This window comes from Polypterus senegalus, chromosome 13 (genome assembly GCF_016835505.1).
Source record: "Polypterus senegalus isolate Bchr_013 chromosome 13, ASM1683550v1, whole genome shotgun sequence".
NCBI lineage: Eukaryota > Metazoa > Chordata > Cladistia > Polypteriformes > Polypteridae > Polypterus > Polypterus senegalus.
The window spans coordinates 73,862,094-73,885,767 of record NC_053166.1 but is presented as its reverse complement, the minus strand read 5'-3'; the positions used below and the strand labels follow the sequence as shown (position 1 = coordinate 73,885,767).

Below are 23,674 nucleotides of genomic sequence, written 5' to 3'. Positions count from 1 at the left end.
GCATTATGATTGACCTTTATGCATTGCCACCAATACTGTTAAAATTGGCTGATTTTGACCTACATATTACATAAATAACATCTGAATGTGAACTATATGCAACCGTTTTACATTTTCTATTAGGCAGTGTTTGTATTAATGAATTTTATACCTATAGAAGTACAATCTCAAACACGGTATACTTTGTTGTAATGTTTAATACTTATCAACACAAAACAAATTATATACATTCATGTAACACATTGTGAGTTCAGAGTGACAACTTCATGCTCTGAATTGAATAAATAGGAAGAAAATGGTCTGGACCAAATACTTTTAGCTGATTATACCTCATTTAAATAATAAAAAAGTCATAGTCCACAAAAATAATTACACAAGTACTCAAATAACATGAAAACAAGTTGACTCAAATTCCAAAATAATTTTTAGGAAAATATATACTATTGCCTTGGAATTTCATTTAGCATATAAATACATATAAATACAGTGCATTTGTATACAACAAAATTTTCACACAAAAATCTTATTTTACAAAAATATTTCTCAGAACAGAACCACACGTTTAATATTAAACAAAAAATACATGTTAATATAACAGGAAACAACTGTACAATAGTCAGCTGTACAATACTCAACCGACCCTGAATAAGGAAACATTTTTTAAATGTACACAAATATATAGCGAGGTCCCAACTTGATCAAAATGCAGATACTGACAAGACGACGACACTGCATTCAAAGTGCTGATTTATGTTTTCATATATACCCAGACAATATAAACATACAATTTTCCTGAGCATTATAGAAATTATTTACTAACTCTTCCTTGGCAAGTGTACAAAAATAAAAAAAATTTATGTTCACACATGCTTAGAAAAAAATCTAGTGTTGACTTGTCGCACCTATTCAAAAAATACTGAGCCCCAAAAAGGTAACTCAATTTCATGTCTGCTAGTTATGTTTATTTTAATTAAAAGATAATGCAACAAAATATCAGATTGAAAAACAAATTAGCTGTCACTAGAGCTGGGCGATTTATTCTATTGATTTGAAAATCAAAACCTTGTCTGTAAGTCACCTTTTATTATTTTGCTCTTGCATTCAGTTTACCTATATGTATTATGTTCTAAATACAGCAAATAAATTTAGAATTATACATTAAATTGACCATTATCTTATGCTTATTTTGTACAAATGGTAAAAATCAATCATTTTAATAACTGTTACAACTCTAAAATGTGGAATGGCTCACTGACATTTGACAAATGTCTGTAAAAAATTAAAGTGGTAGTGCTCACTGTTGTGTTGTACGCCGGTTAGGTTTTTAAGTTAATAAAAAAAGGTAACAGGAATCTGTCAGTACTTCAAAATGGTAACAGTAAAAATGACTTTTACATCCAAGCCTTATTGTTCTAAATTCTGCTAGTACATCCATAACTGGAAACTTGAACACACTTGAAAAATGGCAGGTATCTATGTCATTCAATCTGATCTTGCTATCTACTTTAATTAAATCTATTTCAAGAATTTGAACCCTGTTGATGCTCAGAAAGAGGTAGTCTGATCCCCTTACTAATACTAATTACCTGTAAAACCAGGTTTATAAATGAACAGTATATAACTAATAAATGCATATAACAATAATATAAAAATGTCTTTCAGGAACAAGTTATAAAGTCCTTTTTCCAAGGGAAAAAGTCGAGGTAGGAAAGGAAGTGCTTCCTAAACAAATGGCCAGCAAGAGTAAATAACTTAAATAAGTAGCCATATTTGGTATGCAATTCTATACCTGCAGATGTTAAACAACAGATAAAAAGGGCACTTAAAACACCCAAAATTAAGGTGCACATTCCTGAATCTTACAACTTGCACTAAAAATAAGAGAACCTATACAAAGGAATCTGATATTGCTCAATGAAGTCCAGGATCCTTTAACTCTCGCTCATAAACTGTCTTTGCTACGTGCCAAATTGTAGGATTCTTGAGCACAGTCATCATCCTCTGCAGACACAGTCATCCAAGGATGAGAGAGTATCTGTTCAAGGGATGGACGGTCATCTGCAGCAAAAGCCAAACACCATCGAATAAGTGACTGGCATTCTTTTGGAGAAAACAAAGAGCAAAAAAAAAATTAGGGAACTGCCTTGATCCATTGTTGAACAGAAACATATTAAACTTTCCTGTAAGTACTCTTAACTTGCTTATTCAGGACAGGGTCGTGAGGAACATAGACTTTATATAAGAATTATTTTAATATATTTTACAGAGATGCTGAAAATCAAAGAACTGCATCTTACCTGCTGATATTCTTTTAGTGAAGTGTAGCTTCCCTTGGAGAATTTCTTTGTCATTCTCAAATGGAATGTCCCCACAAACCATATCAAACAGAAGAATGCCAAGAGACCAAACTGTTAAAGGCTCTGCCCGATACTGATGACTTGTAATCCATTCAGGGGGACTGTACACTCTAGTACCTAGAAGTATAAAAACAGCTCTGTTATGAATGTTCCGCAGCAAAAGGTGACCAATATTACAAAATGTAAAGATAATAATAGTTTTGCCAATGGCAGAAAAACAGTAAATTAAAATTATTTCTCAAAAGAAATATGTGGTAAACATAAACCCATTAGCAAAAAATGATTTGAAAAGCTTTACAATATATCATGTATACAAATACTGAAATAAAGTGAAAACTAATCACACTGAAATAATTTGAAGTACTCACACACACACAGGAGGTTCATTTTAATATAATTATTTACTTGAACACACTAAACATTTTGGATGTAGCAGTTAAATTCAATTATAAGTTGACCTATGTTTGGGAAAAAAATGAAATATGTCATCTTCAGTTAACTTTATTTGATTTTCACTTTAATTATTTTTATTTTATGTTTTGTTTTTTAGTCAGGGACTAACATTGTAGCCACAAATTGAAACTATCTGAGATGTCACATAACAAGATATTATTTTGTTAGCCTGTATTACACACAAGAATTAAAATTAATATTAAACTCTGCAGCAGACAGCAATCATAATTAACGATTAATTTACTGGGATATTTCACAGAAATACTGCATTGATCACAAAGCTGTGTGTTTATTTTATGTGACATGTTCAAAAGCGTTTGGTCACATGCATCTACAAAAGAAAAAAAATGTATCACCTTCAAAACCTGAGTAGGGCGTATCTTTTAGTACAGCACCGGATCCAAAGTCAATTATTTTAATTTCTCCAGTGCGCATATCTAAGAGAATGTTTTCATCCTTTATGTCACGATGGACAACTCCACATGCATGGCAGTACTGCAGTGCTTGTGTGATCTGTTGAAGGAACCTGAAGTAGTAATAGATAAATTACTCAATTGATTACAAGTAGCATGACACTACAATTTAAAGTTAATATACAAAATAAGCAATCTATACATTTAAGACTGTCAAAAATTAGCTTACCTTCGCGCCAGGGGTTCTTCCAGAGGACCACGGTCGGTTACAAAGTCAAAAAGATCCTGGCACATTTGGGGCCTTTCCAAAACAATCAAGTACCCATCTCCCGGTTTCTCAAACCAATCTATCATTTTGATTATGCCTTTAGGGTTCAGAGAACCCCCACTCCGTAAACGCTGTAGAAGGGCAATTTCCATTGGCACTGGCACAGATTCATTAGGCTGGAAACAAGAAGAAAAGTAGAAATGAGAAGATGAACAGTCAGACCATCATCATTCAGACACACAACTCCGCAGCTAGCTCAACAACACTATAGCCAAGACCAGTAAACTACTACAAATTTGCCAGTCCCTTCTGAGAGTCCTGTTTAACCAATCGTTTTTCCCCACTTAGCTGTACTATAACTTAAAGTGCCCACTCAGTCAAAAGAACATTAAGTATTTTATAGTAATGGACAGTTGGTGTAATAATAATCAACTAATTTGTCAGCTAGACTTGGAAGCTGTTACAAAATAGTACTGGGTGACACCTTTTAAAACAAAAATCAATGAAAAAGACAAGCCCTTGTGTTTGTTTAAGATAAATGACTATTTACCACAAACGCCCCAGATCTTCCAGCCTCTCCCACTTCCTTTTGTTTTGGTACAAAATCTTATCATAGATATCATTATGACTACTATATAAACTGTCAATGTTACTAACTGGAGAGTTGCACTAAATTGCCAATTTCTGTAATTTCTGTCTCATGGTAAATGTTGGCCTTGATAGACAGATCACAAGTTTCCCAACGTGTAACGTCAGCTGACAGTTGATTATTTTACAGCAGTGAACTTCCTTATTTATAATAAAAAGCATCTCACAAAAAATTACAAAAAAATACACGCTTGTGCCTTCTAAGTAACGTGGCATAGTATAAAATAAATTAAACTATAACTAAAATATAAAACTTGAGCTCATATAAAAACATTGTCACACCTCAGCACAAGGTGCAAGGCAGCAACTAACCCATCAGGTGATGCTAGTTCACGTCAGGGCCTACTTATGCAAACACCCATATAGGACCAATTTTACAAAAGCAATTTAATTTAACAAACTTGTCTTTAGGATGTAGCATGAGCACAAAAGCAGACATATGTGCACTGGGAAAACATTATAATCAAATATGCCAAGACAGAAGGCAATATTTATACAAGAAATTAATAAAATATCTTAATTAGAAACAAGTATGTTCCTTAGTAAGCAATAATTTATATTCTGGTGCTACACCACTGTCACCTTTAAATATTTGTTATTGGAGGTCAGTCAGCAGTAATGTTTTAGTTGATGTATGCTCTTATTTACAAATTATTATAGTCAAACACATTTTTTATTTAGGGTATTTGTCTTAAACCTGTATTTGCACTTTCATGTTTGCAGTCCCAGTTAAGCAGGGACATACTTTCTCCACTTACTTTGATTTTTTTCATAGCTAAATATATTTTCATTTTTGAGGAGATAATGTGTTACGATATATTAATGTACACAAAAGAAATCCTGTATTTGTCAAATGGATGGGGACGCCATGATTAAGATAAAAATAAATACAACAAAAAAAAAAACCAAAAACAATAAAGAGCTCAATATGATTTATCTTTTTTGGACTTTTGGTAGCCCTCCACAAACAAAAACAATAAAGAGCTCAATATGATTTATCTTTTTTGGACTTTTGGTAGCCCTCCACTTTAGAAGTAAAATTGGCTTAATGAACTTGACATCAGCAAGAGACCTAATGAAGAGGCTCACAGGATTTCAGACAATTTTGTACTTACAATCCGGGCCCAATGGTGGATCTTATCCCTTGAAATGTGTTTCACTGCAACCTAAAATAACAAAACAGAAATATATATTTTTTGACAACTCTGGGTCTTTTGCAGCATGAAAATAAGGGTTATAATTCAAAAACATAGTTTCATGAAACAGCTACAAACGCACCTACATATTTAACAATTCAGTTTTACATTTACTGAATGCGTTTGCTAGGAGGACAAGCAAAACACATGCATGGCTTATTTTAGAATGGGAATTTGAATAAAAAAGGGAATTTGAATAATGTTTTATGTTACCTTTGAATATATATTATATACCACATAATTGTTTTACTTTCCTCACATATATTTAACAATTACATGTTTTTTAAGAGGCAACCAAATGAATTCAGAAATCTGACAACATGCAGAAACAGGAAGCAGAGAGTGCTCACAAAACAGAGTTATGTCAAGAAGAGAACACATTGTTGATGGGTGGGTACAGAACGCACATACCGGCAGACCATCTGAAAGGCGCTGAGCTGCATAGACTGTTCCAAAGCCTCCACTTCCAAGCAGCTGCCCCACCTTATACTGTTTTTCAAAGGATTCCATCACTATAAGCCAAATGAAAACAATAAAATTTATAACGATTATAATAACACTTTTGAACTATGTTCATTTAAACACTCAGATGTTATCACCTCCTAAGATCATTACAGACAAACACTGCAGATATTAAGAATCTGGCAAAGTAGGCAAAAATAGATACATTTGGCACTTACTGAGTTAAACTTGAGGCCAATGTCACAGATTCAAAGCATACGATAACTGTTACTTAATCTACATGATCTATAATGGTAACACAAATTCAAAATGTTTATAAAGTATTTAATGTGAATATAACATTATTTTGAGTGATTTATGGGTAAGCAATAACTTCATAAAATAAGAAGTTCAAAGTTAACATCACAATGTTATTGGAAACGTACCCACTAGCCCCACCCCACCTTCGTCCCATACTGCAGATGCCCCTCTGCCTGCACAATGCTGGTCCTTTGTTACACTTCTACTAAGGTGCATGTACTTCTTTCAGTTATTCTTGTACAGTAACCAAGTTTAAACTCGTGAGGTCAAGTTATAAAACATCGTTTCGAATCAAGTATCAGTTTATTTTCTTAACTTCTGATACAGTTAAAAGGAAAATAAAGAGCTTTCTGTAAGCTTTTATTATTTGAAGTGCTTACATAAAATTAAAAGTAAATTGCCTCTTATATGTACAGCCAGTTGTTCCGTTTATGCCACTGCATGTAGACTTAACAATACGTCTACTCATGAACTGCTTATCCCACGTGCCAGGACAGCCCTTTGTTATGTTTGGTACGTTCCCACTTGTCTCGCCACTTGTCTCGTCGTCCGGGTTTTACGATTCAAGTCCAGGAATACAAGGCGAAAATTGTTTTCCTTGCAATGATAATACTATTGGAATTAAATGTTATATACTCGCCATTTGTTTTTAAGTCTTACTGAAGGAAAGTGAGAAAGTGTGACGCTTCATCCCCGCGAGTCAGACACAATGCCTGAAAGACCTTTTAAAGCGGCGCTGAAAATCAAGACAAATTAAAGAAAAGGCAAAAAGAAAATCACCAAGTAAATCATTTATCGATCACATTAAAAACGTATTCGCAAGAAATAAAATCCCGAAAAATTCCAGATGACTCTATAAACGACAGCAGCAGCATCTTGGTACCCTAGGATACACGCGTTGTGTAAGCTACTCTTGGATTTTCACTCTGACAGGTAAAAGTCGTGTGTCCGCAAAACAAACGGTGTCCTAGCACCGGGCGACAAGAGCATCAATTGCGGTCTAAGCTTCTCCGCTTCTTTTTGGCTTGTGACGGTGTGACACATACTGTAAGGAATCTTACCTTGCCTCTGTTTCGTCTTCATTTCATGTACATTGGGAAAACATACGTCGTCTTCTACCCATTTCTCTAGCATATTTTAAAAAATGTTTTACGTAGCATCTCCTCAGTAAAGAAACAACAAAGAAATAAAACTCAGAATAAAAAATGTGCGATGTATGTATGAGGTGACCTTGGCGGTGTAATTGTCAGATCGCTCCAAAAAGCGCGCGCGCTCACGCCTCCCAGTTGCTGCTAGTAAACAAGACCACACGAGGCGCGTTTCCAGCGGCGACGCCGAGCAGCCGGCCCCGCTTTTGTCTGAAGTTTACACTTGTCGCTCCGCCTAGCCCCGCCACGCTCGCCCCGCCCAAGTCTTCCCGTGAAGATGGCTTTGAAATGCAGCGGGTACTTACGGACAGGGTGATGAGGTTGGCGATTTCTAAGGTAAATTTCGGACACATATTGAACTCTTATTGGAATTAGTGAACTTACCCACCAACTTAAAGTAACATTTGTAACAAAGGACCATATTTAATTATACATTATTTTTTGGTAAGCTTAGACGCCAAGAGTGCCACATTCCCTAATAGCAGCTCTAACCTTTATAAGGGAGGATTGCCAGGAACCCATTTATCGACAAGGCTACTTTGTATACTTTGTTAATCACATATTAAGCCGCTCTATTGTGAAAGTATTTCAAAGAAATATTGACCAAAGCCGCTCCATTTCTGTATCATTTAGGCAGAGACCCGGTCTCTTTAATCCTGTCCTCCTCGTTGATCAGGACCGGCAACACAGTCAGGATACAGGTGCAGATAACTAATTCACTCAAAACTAATAGGACATTGAAAATAAATCTTCAACTCTACATTAAGAAAACGCAAACCACGCGGTATAACATATCCGGTGTCGTATATACAGGTGAGTGAATACCCTTCGCACCTCAGGTAACACCAAACACCAACACCAAACAGCCAATACGCATGCCAGTGGAAGGCGGGAAGGCTATTAGCATGAATAACAATTGTGATGCCCTCTGCTTACCTCACACTCACACATCCGGACTAAGTCAAGGATAAGGTGTCTATTGCTTTTTCTAGGGTTTTTGGGAATGTTCTACTTTGTTTTGTAGGGGAGTGTTTTTTCAAAAGAGACGCATGAAAGTTAACGGATGATCGAATTTCGTTCAAATATCTTAATTCACATAACAATGGATAACGCAACGATTTTTAAGTTTGCAATGTTTGTTTTTTTATGCTTTGAAATATTAATCCAGAAAATACACCAGGGTCTAATGACGTGGTAGGATCAGGAAACCAAGTTATGAAAGACATTCCAGAATGTGTTTCTTTTGGCCAAGTGATAATTGCCAAAGGCAGAATTAAAGCCATTGAGTTACTCTTTACATTTCCACCTGCTGCTCAGCGAAACCCAGGAGCCCAAAACATCAATAGCGTATAAAACAGGTTAATATTGTTTAGACAAAGCACAAGCAATCAAATGAAGACACCAAAGAAACAATAGCAATGTTTATAGTGGCATCAGTTTATATAGTGTACAGTGAAAGAATCTTTCATATATGAACCCACTATTTTGTAAAAAGTGTAATTATTTTCTAGTTATTATAAGTCCATACTTTAAATTAGAGGTTGGATGCATTAGTAAGTATCTACAAAAGAAAACAAGAGGTAAAAGTAAGTTCTGTTACCTGTGATGGATAAACATCCCTACCTGGTTTTGTTGCTTACTTTGTGTGCAGTTTGTCTGTGATAGGCTCCTGCCTCCTGAGACCCTTAATTGGAGAAATCGGTTTTGAGAATTTTATGTTGTGTTATAAATTATTTCTATTTTTTCAGAGTGAAGTTATTTCTTTATTTCTTTATATTTGTATACCATACAGGAGGGTATGTACATACTGGCATCCTGGCTGAATTGTTTGGTGGTACCTTTTCCAGATTGGTGAGACTGTAAATTAGGACTCCTTTTTCAGGGCAGTTTGTTCCCCTAGTAGGCTGGGTGGCAATCCCGTAGGACTGCATGGGAACTGGAGCTCGAGTTGGCAGCCTTGTCTAGGACCTCGTGGGCCAATTTGAGAGCTCTTGCAGTGGCTTCCTTGCCCTCGTCCATCTGACTCAAAAGTAGTACTGTAGTGTGTTTATGACATACAGGAAATGCTCCAGGGTCTATCTTTAAAATAGGTCTCTTCTCCTCAGCTGGGTGAACTGGAATTTGGAGCAATGTTAGGCAAAATTCACCAAGAGAGGAGGAAGAGGAGGAGGAGTATAACTGCCCTTGTGTGGTTACTTGTATCAGAAAAAAAAAGCAAAATATAAGTGTCTTTTGACCTGAGACTATTTATTTTTGTGATCATCCCTGTTATATTTTGATGTACTAATAACACATTCAGGATGGTTTCCAGCATTGTGTCTGATACTTTTGAGATATGCTTTGGTCCCAAGTGTCCCTAAATTGGATGGGCTTGGTATGGTAATAAACCCGTGTTGAAAAAGTAAGTATGCACATTTCAGTTATATGGTTTTACATATTTTAAAGTCATCTAGCTCACCCCAAGTGGACAAATTAGATAACTGTAACCTCATATTAAACATATAATTATTTATTTATCAACCAGTTGTACAGAGGTTACTACTGCATGCTTATGGTTCCAGTGATCCTGGGTTTGAATGATACCTCCAATCACACTCTGTATGAATTTTCTATGTTTTCCCCATGCTAGTGTAAATTTTATTCTGGGTACTTCAGTAATCTTACCACATCCCCAAAGACATACAGTACATGTTAGGATAATTGATGACTGTGAACAGGTGTGAGTTTTTACATGAATATTACATTATCAATTATTTAACAAAAATAAGTTAATATGAGAAAACATGTGGAAAAGTATTGTTACTGCTTCCATAATAATAAAGTAAGTAATTTGACCCACCTGCTGCTTATCAAATATTTTTTTTTACTCAATGATTAAGACAACCACCATAATAAAAGCAAAACTATTGGCTGTTTGGTCAGGATCTAATTGAATTTTGTGGTTATCATTATGTCAAAGACACACAACATTTGCAATGAACCCAGATAAACTATTGTTGCTACTGATCAATCTGAGAAGGAATATAAGGCCATTTCTAAAAAATGCAACTGTTATTGTAAAGTACGAAAGGACTATTACAAATGGAGAGCATTAAAGACAATGAATCATTTTCTTAGAAGTGGACATGCTAGGCAATTCACTGAAAATCAAACTGTACGATGGCCTGAGAAATTGCAGAAAATGCAGGAGCTTTAGATCTCTGACAACAAGAAAAACATTACAGGTTATGACTATAATATCAGAAACAGATTAAACAAGTAGTGATTTCATTACACTGCGGTGGGCTGGCGCCCCGCCCAGGGTTTGTTTCCTGCCTTGCGCCCTGTGTTGGCTGAGATTGGCTCCAGCAGACCCCCATGACCCTGTAGTTAGGATATAGTGGGTTGGATAATGGATGGATGAATAGATGATTTCATTACAGGATACAGTATGTAGTATAGACCTGCTTTTCTCTAAAAAGAGCAGCATGGCTAAGGTTTTCCAAGTTGTATTTGAATAAATGGCAAGATACCTAGAACAATCTCATCAGGACAGACAAGAGTAATGGGAGTTGTTTGGAAGTAATGTACAAAGTTAGTACTATCAAAGGCCTAACACCAAATCTCCCAAAGAATCTCATGTTAGCCACCAAAATTGGTTTTGGACAAGTAATGTTCTGTGGCTCTTTTGCAACTACAGTATCTGGTTGCATTATAATAACTGACGCCACATGGACCCCTCTTTATAACAAACTATTTTATGGGAAAATGTGAAGTCATCTTTCCAACAACTAAAGACTGAGAGAAATTAGATCATGAAACAAGGCAGTGATCCTAAGCACATCAGCAAATCTACTACTGAATTGCTGAAAAAGAAAGTATCACAGTTTTGGAATGACAAGTCAAAGTACAGACCTCAGCTCCATAGTGAAATTGTAGTGAATTAACAAAAGTCCTAATAAAATGGAGCAGTGTTGTAAGAAAGAATTGGCCAAAGTGTTTCTATTACAATATAAGAAATTAATTAAGATACACCCTCTCACTCACGTCACGTTATGTTGATCACATTCATCCTCCCTCACTCCTTTTTAATTTTATTATTTTTTTTTTCAACAACCCTCCCCCTTTTTAACAGCATATTTAATTTAACTTATGGAGGCCACATGACAAAGAAGAAGAGAATTATTGTATTTCAAACACCTACAACCTAATTATGCTCCCAAGATCCACCTTTGAAGTATTAAGAAAATAAATAGCTTTAATTTAATTCTCTAAGATCATTCAGAAGGGTAGACAGCAATTTTGTGGTAAAGTCATTAACCATAGTAAAAGCGAGTAGCCATATGATTAGCACATGCAATAAGAATTTTACTGTACCCTGTACACATGACCCAATAAATATATACTGAAGACATTCATGTAATTACTGATAAAACTGATTCTGCAAGCTACTTCTTCAAACCTGGGTTCTGCATGTTAGCTTGTGTTAAAATCCCTGAGATTTTATTTGTCATACAAGGTCCGGCATATCTAATTTATATACTTTCTGAATACTAAATGATGGGATGGTTATGCCGTGATATTTATAACCATACAGCTAAAATGGGTATACTTATTTTTTTCACATGAAAACTGTGCTGGTAACAAAATTGAAAATAGTTCAAGAAAAGGCACTGTCAATTTTCCAATGAACAGGTAAGTTAAACATTTAGTTTTCCTTTATAGGTATACTTTGTTGAAAAATGTTTTTAAAAAATCACAAGGTTCTGTTCCTTTTAAAAGAACAAAATGGTTCTGTATTATGACAAAGAAATTCAATAATACAGTGGTGTGAAAAACTATTTGCCCCCTTCCTGATTTCTTATTCTTTTGCATGTTTGTCACACAAAATGTTTCTGATCATCAAACACATTTAACCATTAGTCAAATATAACACAAGTAAACACAAAATGCAGTTTTTAAATGATGGTTTTTATTATTTAGGGAGAAAAAAAATCCAAACCTACATGTCCCTGTGTGAAAAAGTAATTGCCCCCTTTTTAAAAAATAACCTAACTGTGGTGTATCACACCTGAGTTCAATTTCCGTAGCCACCCCCAGGCCTGATTACTGCCACACCTGTTTCAAACAAGAAATCACTTAAATAGGAGCTGCCTGACACAGAGAAGTAGACCAAAAGCACCTCAAAAGCTAGACATCATGCCGAGATCCAAAGAAATTCAGGAACAAATAAGAACAGAAGTAATTGAGATCTATCAGTCTGGTAAAGGTTATAAAGCCATTTCTAAAGCTTTGGGACTCCAGCGAACCACAGTGAGAGCCATTATCCACAAATGGCAAAAACATGGAACAGTGGTGAACCTTCCCAGGAGTGGCCGGCCGACCAAAATTACCCCAAGAGCGCAGAGACGACTCATCCAAGAGGTCACAAAAGACCCCAGGACAACGTCTAAAGAACTGCAGGCCTCACTTGCCTCAATTAAGGTCAGTGTTCACGACTCCACCATAAGAAAGAGACTGGGCAAAACGGCCTGCATGGCAGATTTCCAAGACGCAAACCACTGTTAAGCAAAAAGAACAGTAGGGCTCGTCTCAATTTTGCTAAGGAACATATCAATGATTGCCAAGACTTTTAGGAAAATACCTTGTGGACTGATGAGAGAAAAGTTGAACTTTTTGGAAGGCAAATGTCCCGTTACATCTGGCGTAAAAGGAACACAGGATTTCAGAAAAAGAACATCATACCAACAGTAAAATATGGTGGTGGTAGTGTGATGGTCTGGGGTTGTTTTGCTGCTTCAGGACCTGGAAGGCTTGCTGTGATAGATGGAACCATGAATTCTACTGTCTACCAAAAAATCCTGAAGGAGAATGTCTGGCCGTCTGTTCGTCAACTCAAGCTGAAGCGATCTTGGGTGCTGCAACAGGACAATGACCCAAAACACACCAGCAAATCCACCTCTGAATGGCTGAAGAAAAACAAAATGAAGACTTTGGAGTGGCCTAGTCAAAGTCCTGACCTGAATCCAATTGAGATGCTATGGCATGACCTTAAAAAGGCGGTTCATGCTAGAAAACCCTCAAATAAAGCTGAATTACAACAATTCTGCAAAGATGAGTGGGCCAAAATTCCTCCAGAGCGCTGTAAAAGACTCATTGCAAGTTATCGCAAATGCTTGATTGCAGTTATTGCTGCTAAGGGTGGCCCAACCAGTTATTAGGTTCAGGGGGCAATTACTTTTTCACACAGGGACATGTAGGTTTGGATTTTTTTTTCTCCCTAAATAATAAAAACCATCATTTAAAAACTGCATTTTGTGTTTACTTGTGTTATATTTGACTAATGGTTAAATGTGTTTGATGATCAGAAACATTTTGTGTGACAAACATGCAAAAGAATAAGAAATCAGGAAGGGGGCAAATAGTTTTTCACACCACTGTATAATTTAGCTTTATCAGTTTAAAACTCTGAAAAGAAGTGTGCAAAAATTACACTGACAAGTTTTAACTTATATTTTCCTTTTCAAATTGTCCCATACCCAATATGTGCAAAATGCTTGTACAGATAAATTCAGAATAAAAAAATATACCCTAGTGTTCCAACTGTCACGATAGAGGGAAGGATCTGTGTAGTTGGTTTGTTTGTGTTTTTTACAATAAAGCTATTATGTTACTTTCATTTTTCAAGGACAGGCTTATAGAAGAAATGCTCTTTGCTTCACTCAGAATATTTAAATCCGTGGACTTTTATTTATAATAAAACCACTATAAAAGGTTCATCCTGTAGGACATGTGTACCCAACTCCAGTCCTGGAAGGCCTCGTTGGATGCAGGTTTTCATTCTAACCCTTTCCTTAATTAATGACCCGTTTTTGCTACAAATTAACTTATTTTGAATTAAATGTAATTGACTTGCTTTTGAAGACACAGACCCCTTATTTATTTTTCCTCAATTAACAGCAAAACAAGAATGAGATACAAAATGAGTCAAAACATGACCAGAAAACTGTGTCCATCATACAATATCTGAAGATAATGAAAGATGAAGGTATCAGGAATGTTGATCCGCTCAGGTCCCCAAAACATTTTAGCAGTGCTCTTAGAAACGAGAAAATCAACAATTTCAGAAATGTATGCTATTGCACAATGAGAGCAGCAACAAGCCATGGAATTAAAGGATAGGTTTAATTAACAACAAAAATTGGCAACTAATTAAGCAACTGGTTGGGGTGAAATTGCTTGGAATTTGAGGCCCTGACTTAGTTGGTCTTCTGTTGGCTCGTTCACTTCATATTTCATAAGGAAAGAAATGAGGTGATTCAGAGGAACAATGAAGAAATTCAGGGGAACAAATCTTAAAAAAACAAGTCAGTTAAATGAATTCAAAAGAAGTTAATTAGCAGCAAAAACAGGTCACTAATTAAGAAAAGGGTTAGAATGAAAGCCTGCAGCCACTGCAGCCTTCCAGGGCCAGAGTTGGGGACCCTCACTTTAGGATGTCCCACTATGATGGAATATCTTTTCTATCTAAAGACAAGTTACCTTTGTTAAGTTTGCAAATTGTTATTGTTGTGGTCTGTTTTATAAGTGTTAAAAGTCCTTTTTATGCCCTTCTCACTGCCACAGGGTCAGGTGACAGAGGAACTTTAAATGTCATGCATTACCAAACATTGCTTATCCCTGTCTTCTTTATAACAAGAAAAATCCAACTCACTAGTCGCTATCCATTTTCCTTGCCACATATACAGTACATAAAAAACAAAAAAATCATGTCTTGATAACTTGACAATTTTAAATTTTCAAAAGTGCTTTGTTAACACATTTTAAAATTGTGTCATTATAAATGAGTTATAACATCAATATTATATTTTCAAAGATTGCTAAAATGGACAAAGTACTTCCTTTTACAGTATGTTGATGATGCTTCACTGTGGGGATCTACACTACAGGACTTTTATGCAAATAACTATTCTTACTTTGTGTGTTTCACATTTTGCCTTGTGTTTGGCTCTTTATAGCAACATTATTGCTGCAATGTCATTTTGTCCTATAAGGGTTATTCCAAAGCTAGTTTTTGCATTCTATAACATTACTGATGTAGGTGTATTTTTGAAACCAGTCTACTTCAAAGTAGAATGCTTTATACACACTGTCCATATTATTTATAACACACGATGCAACAACAACAACAACAACATTTATTTATATAGCACATTTTCATACAAACAGTAGCTCAAAGTGCTTTACATATTAAAGAATAGAAAAATGAAAGACATAATTATAAAAAAATAAATCAACATTAACATCGAATAAGAGTAAGGTTCAATGGCCAGGGGGGACAGAAAAAACAAAAAAAACTCCAGACGGCTGGAGAAAAAATAAAATCTGTAGGGATTCCAGACCATGAGACCGCCCAGTCCCCTCTGGGCATTCTACCTAACATAAATGAAACAGTCCTCTTTGGATTTAGGGTTCTCACGGAAGGGCTTGATGATGATGATGGTCACGTAGACTTCTTCCTTTTAATCCGTCCATCATTGTTGGAGCATCAATGCATACATACTGTGCATACTTTACTGAAATCAGTTTAATCCAGTGCAGTGTCACAGGGTGTAACACAAGCTATAATTCTTTCAGTCAAATAGTTTATCAGACAATGTGGTAAATCATCAAAAATTGTAAAACCGTATGAAAAGTATAATGGTCATGATTTATATTGTGGAATTTTATTTAATATAGAGATGCATATGGATAGATAGAAGCAGGTCTTAGTGCATCTGTACCACATGCTTTCAGATTCAAGGAAAATTATTTCATACTATATAAGAACAACACATTTCCCTACCATCTGTTCTGGTAATGATAAAATCTATGTACAGTAAATGTTGGATACATTTAAAGTCTTGTTAGTAGACAGGCACTTTCAGGCATGCTTAATTTCAAAGATTTCTAGATGAATAGAACAGTCTACTATATAACTCTGAAAAGACTGAGAAATGAATTTTCTCTTTTTAAATGATAATATGTTAGGAATTCACAGAATAAAAAGTAAAATGTATTCATGTTGAAAGAACCCTTGCAGAATTACAATTCATGATGTTACCTCTTTCATAAATGATATTGTAAATGTTTTCAAAGTCAGACATACATTAAATAATGAAAAAGGTTTGTTTTTAATATCACAAGTTGTTAATGTCAACAATTGTTCATATTAAGAATACACTAAAAAACAATTAGAATTGTTTGAAACAGCTGGTTAGTTTTCCTGCATAACAATTACAAAACATGGAAACATCAAAGTACTAGAACCAAAAATGCTAGTCTCATTTCAAATACAAATAAACTTAATACAGGTTTCAAAAAGTATTACTTGGCTTTATAGAAATTTGAGATGTGTTCCATTGACTCTGTCATGCAGTCATTTATAAATAATTTTACTCTTCCTTGTCTGTCATTATTGGGATCATTCCCTCAGGATGAACTTTACAAGGCCCTTTTAAGCATGCAAAACAGGAAAGTCCCGGGGTTATATGTATTCCCAGCAGAGTTTTACAAATGTTTTTGGTAAACTTTTTCACCTGTTTTTTTAATATGATTAACCTTATTTACATTACAAATAAGCTTCCAGCTTACAGGAGCATAGCCCTGATTCCCCTTATTCTCAGAAAAGACAAAATCTCTTCCTTTTTGAATTATTTTTGTCTTATTGTACTAAATGTGGACTTTAAAATCATGGCTGATTAAATATATTTTATATTACAAATTTTAATACACATATCTCATACAGCTTTCCTGAAAGATTGACAATTTTTAGATAATACTAAAAAAAATCTTAACAATTTTATTAGGTTTTGTTCCAGTTGACACAGAGAATACTTTGTTAAGTTGCAGACTTAGTCAATCCTTATGTTTTTGCAAAGGTTTAGATTTGGAACCTACTTCTTATCAAAGGTTTGAATTTTGTATAGGACATAAAAGCTTAATTCAATATACAATATATGATAACATTTCTAAACAATTTCCTGTTTCTCATGGAATTAGAAGGAGTGACTCGCATTCTTCACTTACTGTATATTTTCTTTTTTATTGAGTCTCATATTAGACAAAACACAGTTACAACATACATTTACATGGGTTCAAAAATCTGTAAAAACATTTTATGTGTATTACTGAATCACATAAAATAATTTAGTGACAGGAGATTTAGGAGAGTATAAAAGTTTGTTTGAATGAATTTGAATGAGGGACTATGTCAGGTTATCAGTCATTCAGATGGGATAAATGGACCAAATGAACAAATGGACAGATGAGGTGACCTGGGCTTTTCTCACGTGTACAGCATTGTTAAGGTTAGAATGGCTGTTTTCCTCAAATTAAGAAATGCTGTCAATCTGTACATATACAGTGTATATATATATATATATATATATATATATATATATATATATATATATATATATATATATATATATATATATACTGCCAAAAGAATTAAAGGAACACTTTTTAGCATAGCATAAAGTCAATGAAACTTATGGGATATTAATCTGGTCAGTTAAGTAGCAGAGGGGGTTGTTAATCAGTTTCAGCTGCTGTGGTGTTAATGAAATTAACAACAGATGCACTAGAGGGGCAACAATGATATGACCCCAAAACAGGAATGGTTTAACAGGTGGAGGCCACTGACATTTTTCCCTCCTCATCTTTTCTGACTGTTTCTTCACTAGTTTTGCATTTGGCTACAGTCAGTGTCACTACTGGTAGCATGAGGCGATACCTGGACCCTACAGAGGTTGCACAGGTAGTCCAACTTCTCCAGGATGGCACATCAATACGTGTCATTGCCAGAAGGTTTGCTGTGTCTCCCTGCACAGTCTCAAGGGCATGGAGGAGATTCTAGGAGACAAGCAGTTACTCTAGGAGAGGGCCATAGAAGGTCCATAACCCATCAGCAAGGCCAGTATCTGCTCCTTTGGGCAAGGAGGAACAGGATGAGCACTGCCAGAGCCCTACAAAATGACCTCCAGCAGGCCACTGGTGTGAATGTCTCTGACCAAACAACCAGAAAGACTTCATGAGGGTGACCCAAGGGCCCCATGTCCTCTAATGGGCCCTGAGCTCACTGCCCAGCAGCATGCAGCTCGATTGGCATTCGCCATAGAATACCAGAATTGGCAGATGCACCACTGGTGCCCTGTGCTTTTTACAGATGAGAGCAGGTTCACCCTGAGCACGTGACAGAAGTGAAAGGGTCTGGAGAAGCCATGGAGAACATTATGCTGCCTGTAACATCATTCAGCATGAGCAGTTTGGTGGTGGGTTAATGATTGTCTGGGGAGGCATATCCATGGAGGGTCACACAGACCGCTACAGGCTTGACAAAGGCACCTTGGCTGCCATTAGGTATCAGGATGAAATCCTTGGACCCATTGTCAGACCCTATGCTGGTACAGTGGCTCCTGGTGCATGACAATTCCTGGCCTCATGTGGTGAGAGTATGCAGGCAGTTCCTGGAGGATGAAGGAATTGATACCATTGAATGGCCACCACACTTTCCTGACCTAAATCCAATAGAACACCTCTGGGACATTATGTTTTGGTCCATCCAATGCCACCAGGTTGCACCTCAGACTGTCCAGGAGCTCAGTGATGCCCTGGTCCAGATCTGGGAGGAGATCCCCCACAACACCATCTGTCATCTCATTAGAAGCATGCACCGATGTTGAAAGGGATGTAAACAAGAACACAGGGGCCATACAAAGTGCTGCGTACAATTTTGAGTTGCTGCAATTAAATTTTGTCAAAATGGACTAGCCTGCCACATAATTTTTTCACTCTGATTTTTGGGGCGTCTTTGAATTCAGGGCTCTGTAGGTTGATCATTTTCATTTCCATCAAACGATGTGGCATCCTTTTGTTTCTAACACATTACCCAGTCTATATCAGTATAGATATCCAGGAGGATTTCTTTTTCCCATTGAGATCTGATGTGTTTTCAAAGTGTTCCTTTAATTTTTGGAGCAGTTTATATATATATATATATATATATATATATATATATATATATATATATATATATATATATATATATACAGATGTTCTCATAAGTTTACATACCCTGGCAGAATTTGTGAAATATTGCCCATTGTTTGGAAAATATAAGTAATCATGCAGAAAACTTTCCTTTTAATTAGTGAGTGTGCTCAAGTGAAGCTATTTATTATAAAATAATTGTGTGTACCCTTTTTAAATCATAATGATAACTGAAATCACCCATATGGGCCTGATCAAAAGCTTACATACCTTTGAATGTTGGGGCTAATAATATACACACAAGTTGACACACACACATATTAAGAGTAATTATGGGAAAATGTCCACACCTGTAACTTTTTTGACTGTAGTTAGTGTCTGTGTATAAATAGTCAATTTAAATGCATGCAGAGCTGCATAGACTTTGCTGGATACTGAACCATGGGGAAAGCAAAACAAGAAGAAGAACAGGAAGAAGAAGAAGAACTAAAACAACAACTTATTTTTGTATAGCCCATAATCACACAAGGAGTGCTGCAATGTACTTTAACAGGCCCTGTTTTTGACACCAGCCTTGACTCCCTAGGAAGACAAGAAAAAAACTCCCAAAAAACCCTTGTTGGGAAAAAAAATGGAACAAATCTTGGGAAAGGCAATTCAATGAGAGACCTCTTTCCAGGTAGGCTGAGCCTACAATGTATGTCAAAAAATGGGGTTAATACAATACAATACTAAGAACAGCAGACAAGTAATCCTCTTCACAGATCTAGATTGCCAATCCATCATTGCCATACAATACAACAGTACAATAGTAATAGTACAAGTACAGAGCAAAATGCAAGAGTAGATTATATCACATAAGGTGATTCATATTTGTTCAGAGTTCTGGAGACCCCTGCCAACATGCTGCTTCCCCGCTACTGGCCATTCCACAGCTGGAACAGTGCCGACCAGTTCAATGACAGGACCCTTCTACCCGATGATTCCAGTGCTCCTAGACTGTCAAAGGACCTGCAAGAAAATGTTGTTGAATTGTATAAAACAGGAAAAGGATATAAAAAGATATCCAGAAATCTGAAAATGCCTGTCAGTAGTGTTCAAACTCTGATGAAAAGTGGAAAGTTAGGGTTTCTGTTGTCACCAAGCTACGGTCAGGTAGACCAACAAAGATTTCAGCCGCAGCTGCCATGATCATTTGTTGAGATGCAAAGAAAATCCCACAAGCAACTTCAGCTAAATTACAGGCTGCACTGCAAACAAGTAGTGATTCTGTTTCAAGATGCTCAATATGGAGATACTTGAAAACAAATGGGCTGCACAGTTGAGTTACAAGAAAAAAGCCTTTACTGTGCCAACGCAACAAAACAACCCACTTATAATGTGCTAAACAACATCTAGACAAACCTTGAAACTTCTGGAGCAAAGTCCTTTAAAGTGATGAGACCAAAATTGCACTTTATGGTCACAACCAAAAATGCAATGCCCATGTCAAAAGGTATACCATCCCTGCTGTGAAGCATGGAAGTGGATCTCTGATGTTCTGGGGGTGTGTGAGCTACAGCAGCAAGGGTAACTTAGTGAAAATTGATGGCAAGATGAATGCAGCATATAACCAGAAAATATTGGAGGACAAATTGCATTCATCTGTCCAGAAGCTGTGCATGGGACACACTTGGATCTTCCAACATGACAATGAGCAAAACATAAGGCCAAGTTGACCCTACAGTGGCTAGAGCAGAACAAGAGTGAAGGTGCTGGAGTGGCCATCACAGTCTCCTGACCTCAATATCATCGAGCCACTTTGGGGAGATTTTAAAAGTGCAGTTCATCAACCCAAGAATTTACAGGGCATGGAGTCTTTTTGCCAAGAAGAATGAGCAGCTGTACCACCTGAGAAAATCAAGCACTTCATCCAGAACTATCACAAAACTACATGGCATCATTGAGGCTAAATGGAGGGCAATACACAGTATTAACATCTAAGGATATGTAAACTTTTCAACAAGGACAATCTGATTATTTTCCTTATTACTATGTTTTGTTTAATGGTTGTACTATTCTGTGATGCTTTACAGTTTAATTTGGATTCAATTAAAAGTAAATTTAATGTGTTTTGCCTGATTAGTCATCTTTTCTGAAGTATGGTATAGATCTTACAAATTCTTCTGAGGTATGTAAATATAAAGCGATAAAGAGAAACCAGTTAAACAAATGAGGCAAAAATATTATACTTGGTCATTTATTTATTGAGAAAAATTATTGAATATTACATATTTGTGAGTGGCAAAAGTATGTGAACGTCTAGGATTAGCAGTTAGTTTGAAGGTGAAATTAGAATCAGGTGTTTTCAATCAATGGGATGACAATCAGGTGTGAGTGGGTACCCTGTGTTATTTAAAGAACAGGCATCTATCAAAGTCTGCTCTTCACAACACATGTTTGTGGAAGTGTATCATGGCACAAACAAAGGAGATTTCTGAGGACCTCACAAAAAGAGTTGTTGATGCTCCTCAGGCTGGGAAAGGTTACAAAACCATCTCTAAAAAGTTTGGACTCCACCAATCCACAGTCAGACAGATTATGTACAAATGGAGGAAATTCAAGACCATTTTTACCCTCCCCAGGAGTGGTCGACCAACAAAGATCACTCCAAGAGCAAGGTGTGTAATAGTCGGCGAGGTCACAAAGGTAACTTCTAAGCAACTGAAGGCCTCTCTCACATTGGGTAATGTTCATGTTCATGAGTCCACCATCAGGAGAACACTGAACAACAATGGTGTGCATGGCAGAGTTGCAAGGAGAAAGCCACTGTTCTCCAAAAAAAACATTGTTGCACATCTGCAGTTTGTTAAAGATCACGTGGACAAACCAGAAGGGTATTGGAAGAATGTTTTGTGGATGGATGAGACCAAAATAGAACGTTTTGGTTTAAATGAAAAGTGTTATGTTTGGAGAAAGGAAAACACTGCATTCCAGCACAAGAACCTTATCCCATCTGTAAAACATGGTGGTGGTAGTATCATGTTTTGGGCCTGTTTTGCTGCATCTGGGCCAGTACGGCTTGCCTTCATTGATGGAACAATGAATTCTGAATTATATCAGACAATTCTAAAGGAAAATGTCAAGACATCTGTCCATGAACTGAATCTCAAGAGAAGGTGGGTCATGCAGCAAGACTACAACCCTGAGCACACAAGTTGTTCTACCAAAGAATGGTTACAGAAGAATAAAGTTAATGTTTTGGAAAGGCCAAGTCAAAGTCCTGACCTTAATCCAATCGTAATGTTGTGGAAGGACCTGAAGCGAGCAGTTAATGTGAGGAAACCCACCAACATCCCAGAGTTGAAGTTGTTCTGTACGGAGAAATGGGATAAAATTCTTCCAAGCCGGTGTGCAGGGATGATCAAAAGTTACTGGAAATGTTTAGTTGCAGTTATTGCTGCAAAGGGGGGTCACATCAGATACTGAAAGCAAAGGTTCACATACTTTTGCCACTCACAAATATGTAATATTCGATCATTTTCCTAAATAAATAAATGAACAAGTATAATATTTTTGTCTCATTTGTTTAATTGGTTTCTCTTTATCTACTTTTAGGACTTGAGTGAAAATCTGATGATGTTTTAGGTCATATTTATGCAGAAATATAGAAAATTCTAAAGGGTTCACAAACTTTCATACACAACTGTATATCACAAATGGAATCTCTAGAAGTAAAAGTATTTTAAGTATTTTCACCTTTTCCTCCCTATTAAGAGCAAGTGTCAAAAAGAAAAATAATTCCCAAGGACTATAAAAGTATATGAAAAAGACACCCTAATTCAGTATACTGTATATGTGATGTGTTTCACAAAAAAGTTGGCTTCAACTTTGACATCCATTTGTCTTCTCAGTTCTTTGCTGCTCAAAAAACTTTGAACTAGATACACTAAATGCTGAAACAATCACATTTTATTTTACACTTTAGACACAGTCTAGAAAATCAGGGCAACTTCAGTGCTCAGAAAGCAGGTGTCATTCAGCAACACACAAAAAAGTAGTCCCTCAAAATTAGTTTGAGGGCTACTGTTCAACTTGATGAGAACTGAAAGACAGAATTCTCCAGAGATAAATCCTCTTCTTAGGCATAAGCACAGAGGAAGTATTATAGACAAGGTGGCATCTCTTATTTCTTGAGAAGCAGGAGACCCAGACATTTTTGTAATTTTATTTTCACAGATTACTTTTAACAGAGTTACATTCTTGTGTGGCTTCTGTTCCATGAGTGGACAGGGAGAGTAATGCTAAGTTAGTCGAAGTGGCATTAGCAACAATAACTTTAGATGAACCACTGGTTGCCTGGCAGGTTGCAATCCTCTGTGGGCAACTCAGGCAAAGTGTTCTCCCTTTTCACAAACAACACCAGTTATAATTCTTG

General features: G+C 36.2%; 1 protein-coding gene across 2 annotated transcripts; it reads right to left on the bottom strand.

Moving 5' to 3' along the window:
* Positions 1-272: 272 nt before the first annotated feature.
* Positions 273-7,430, bottom strand: LOC120543115 (serine/threonine-protein kinase pim-2-like). 2 transcript variants are annotated; one of them, XM_039775979.1, is made up of 7 exons: positions 7,159-7,430; positions 5,747-5,847; positions 5,255-5,305; positions 3,453-3,667; positions 3,167-3,336; positions 2,298-2,474; positions 273-2,100 (listed from the first exon to the last, which is right to left on the bottom strand). In XM_039775979.1, the coding sequence occupies exons 1-7, from the start codon at positions 7,229-7,231 to the stop codon at positions 1,943-1,945; spliced, it is 945 nt and encodes a 314-aa protein (XP_039631913.1). In that variant the 5' UTR covers positions 7,232-7,430; the 3' UTR covers positions 273-1,942. The 2 variants fall into 2 exon arrangements, with proteins under 2 accessions (XP_039631913.1, XP_039631914.1); XM_039775980.1 differs by having other exon boundaries at positions 273-2,058.
* Between the last annotated feature and the right edge of the window lie 16,244 nt (positions 7,431-23,674).

What these genes read in the sequence shown, in the direction of transcription:
- LOC120543115 (XM_039775979.1), bottom strand. Translation starts at nt 7,231, where the DNA reads ATGCTAGAGAAATGGGTAGAAGACGACGTATGTTTTCCCAATGTACAT. An exon ending in GCCCTACTCAGGTTTTGAAG is followed by an intron (nt 2,475 to 3,166) that starts GTGATACATTTT and finishes TTATACTTCTAG; the next exon opens with GTACTAGAGTGTACAGTCCC. An exon ending in CACTAAAAGAATATCAGCAG is followed by an intron (nt 2,101 to 2,297) that starts GTAAGATGCAGT and finishes TTTCTCCAAAAG; the next exon opens with AATGCCAGTCACTTATTCGA.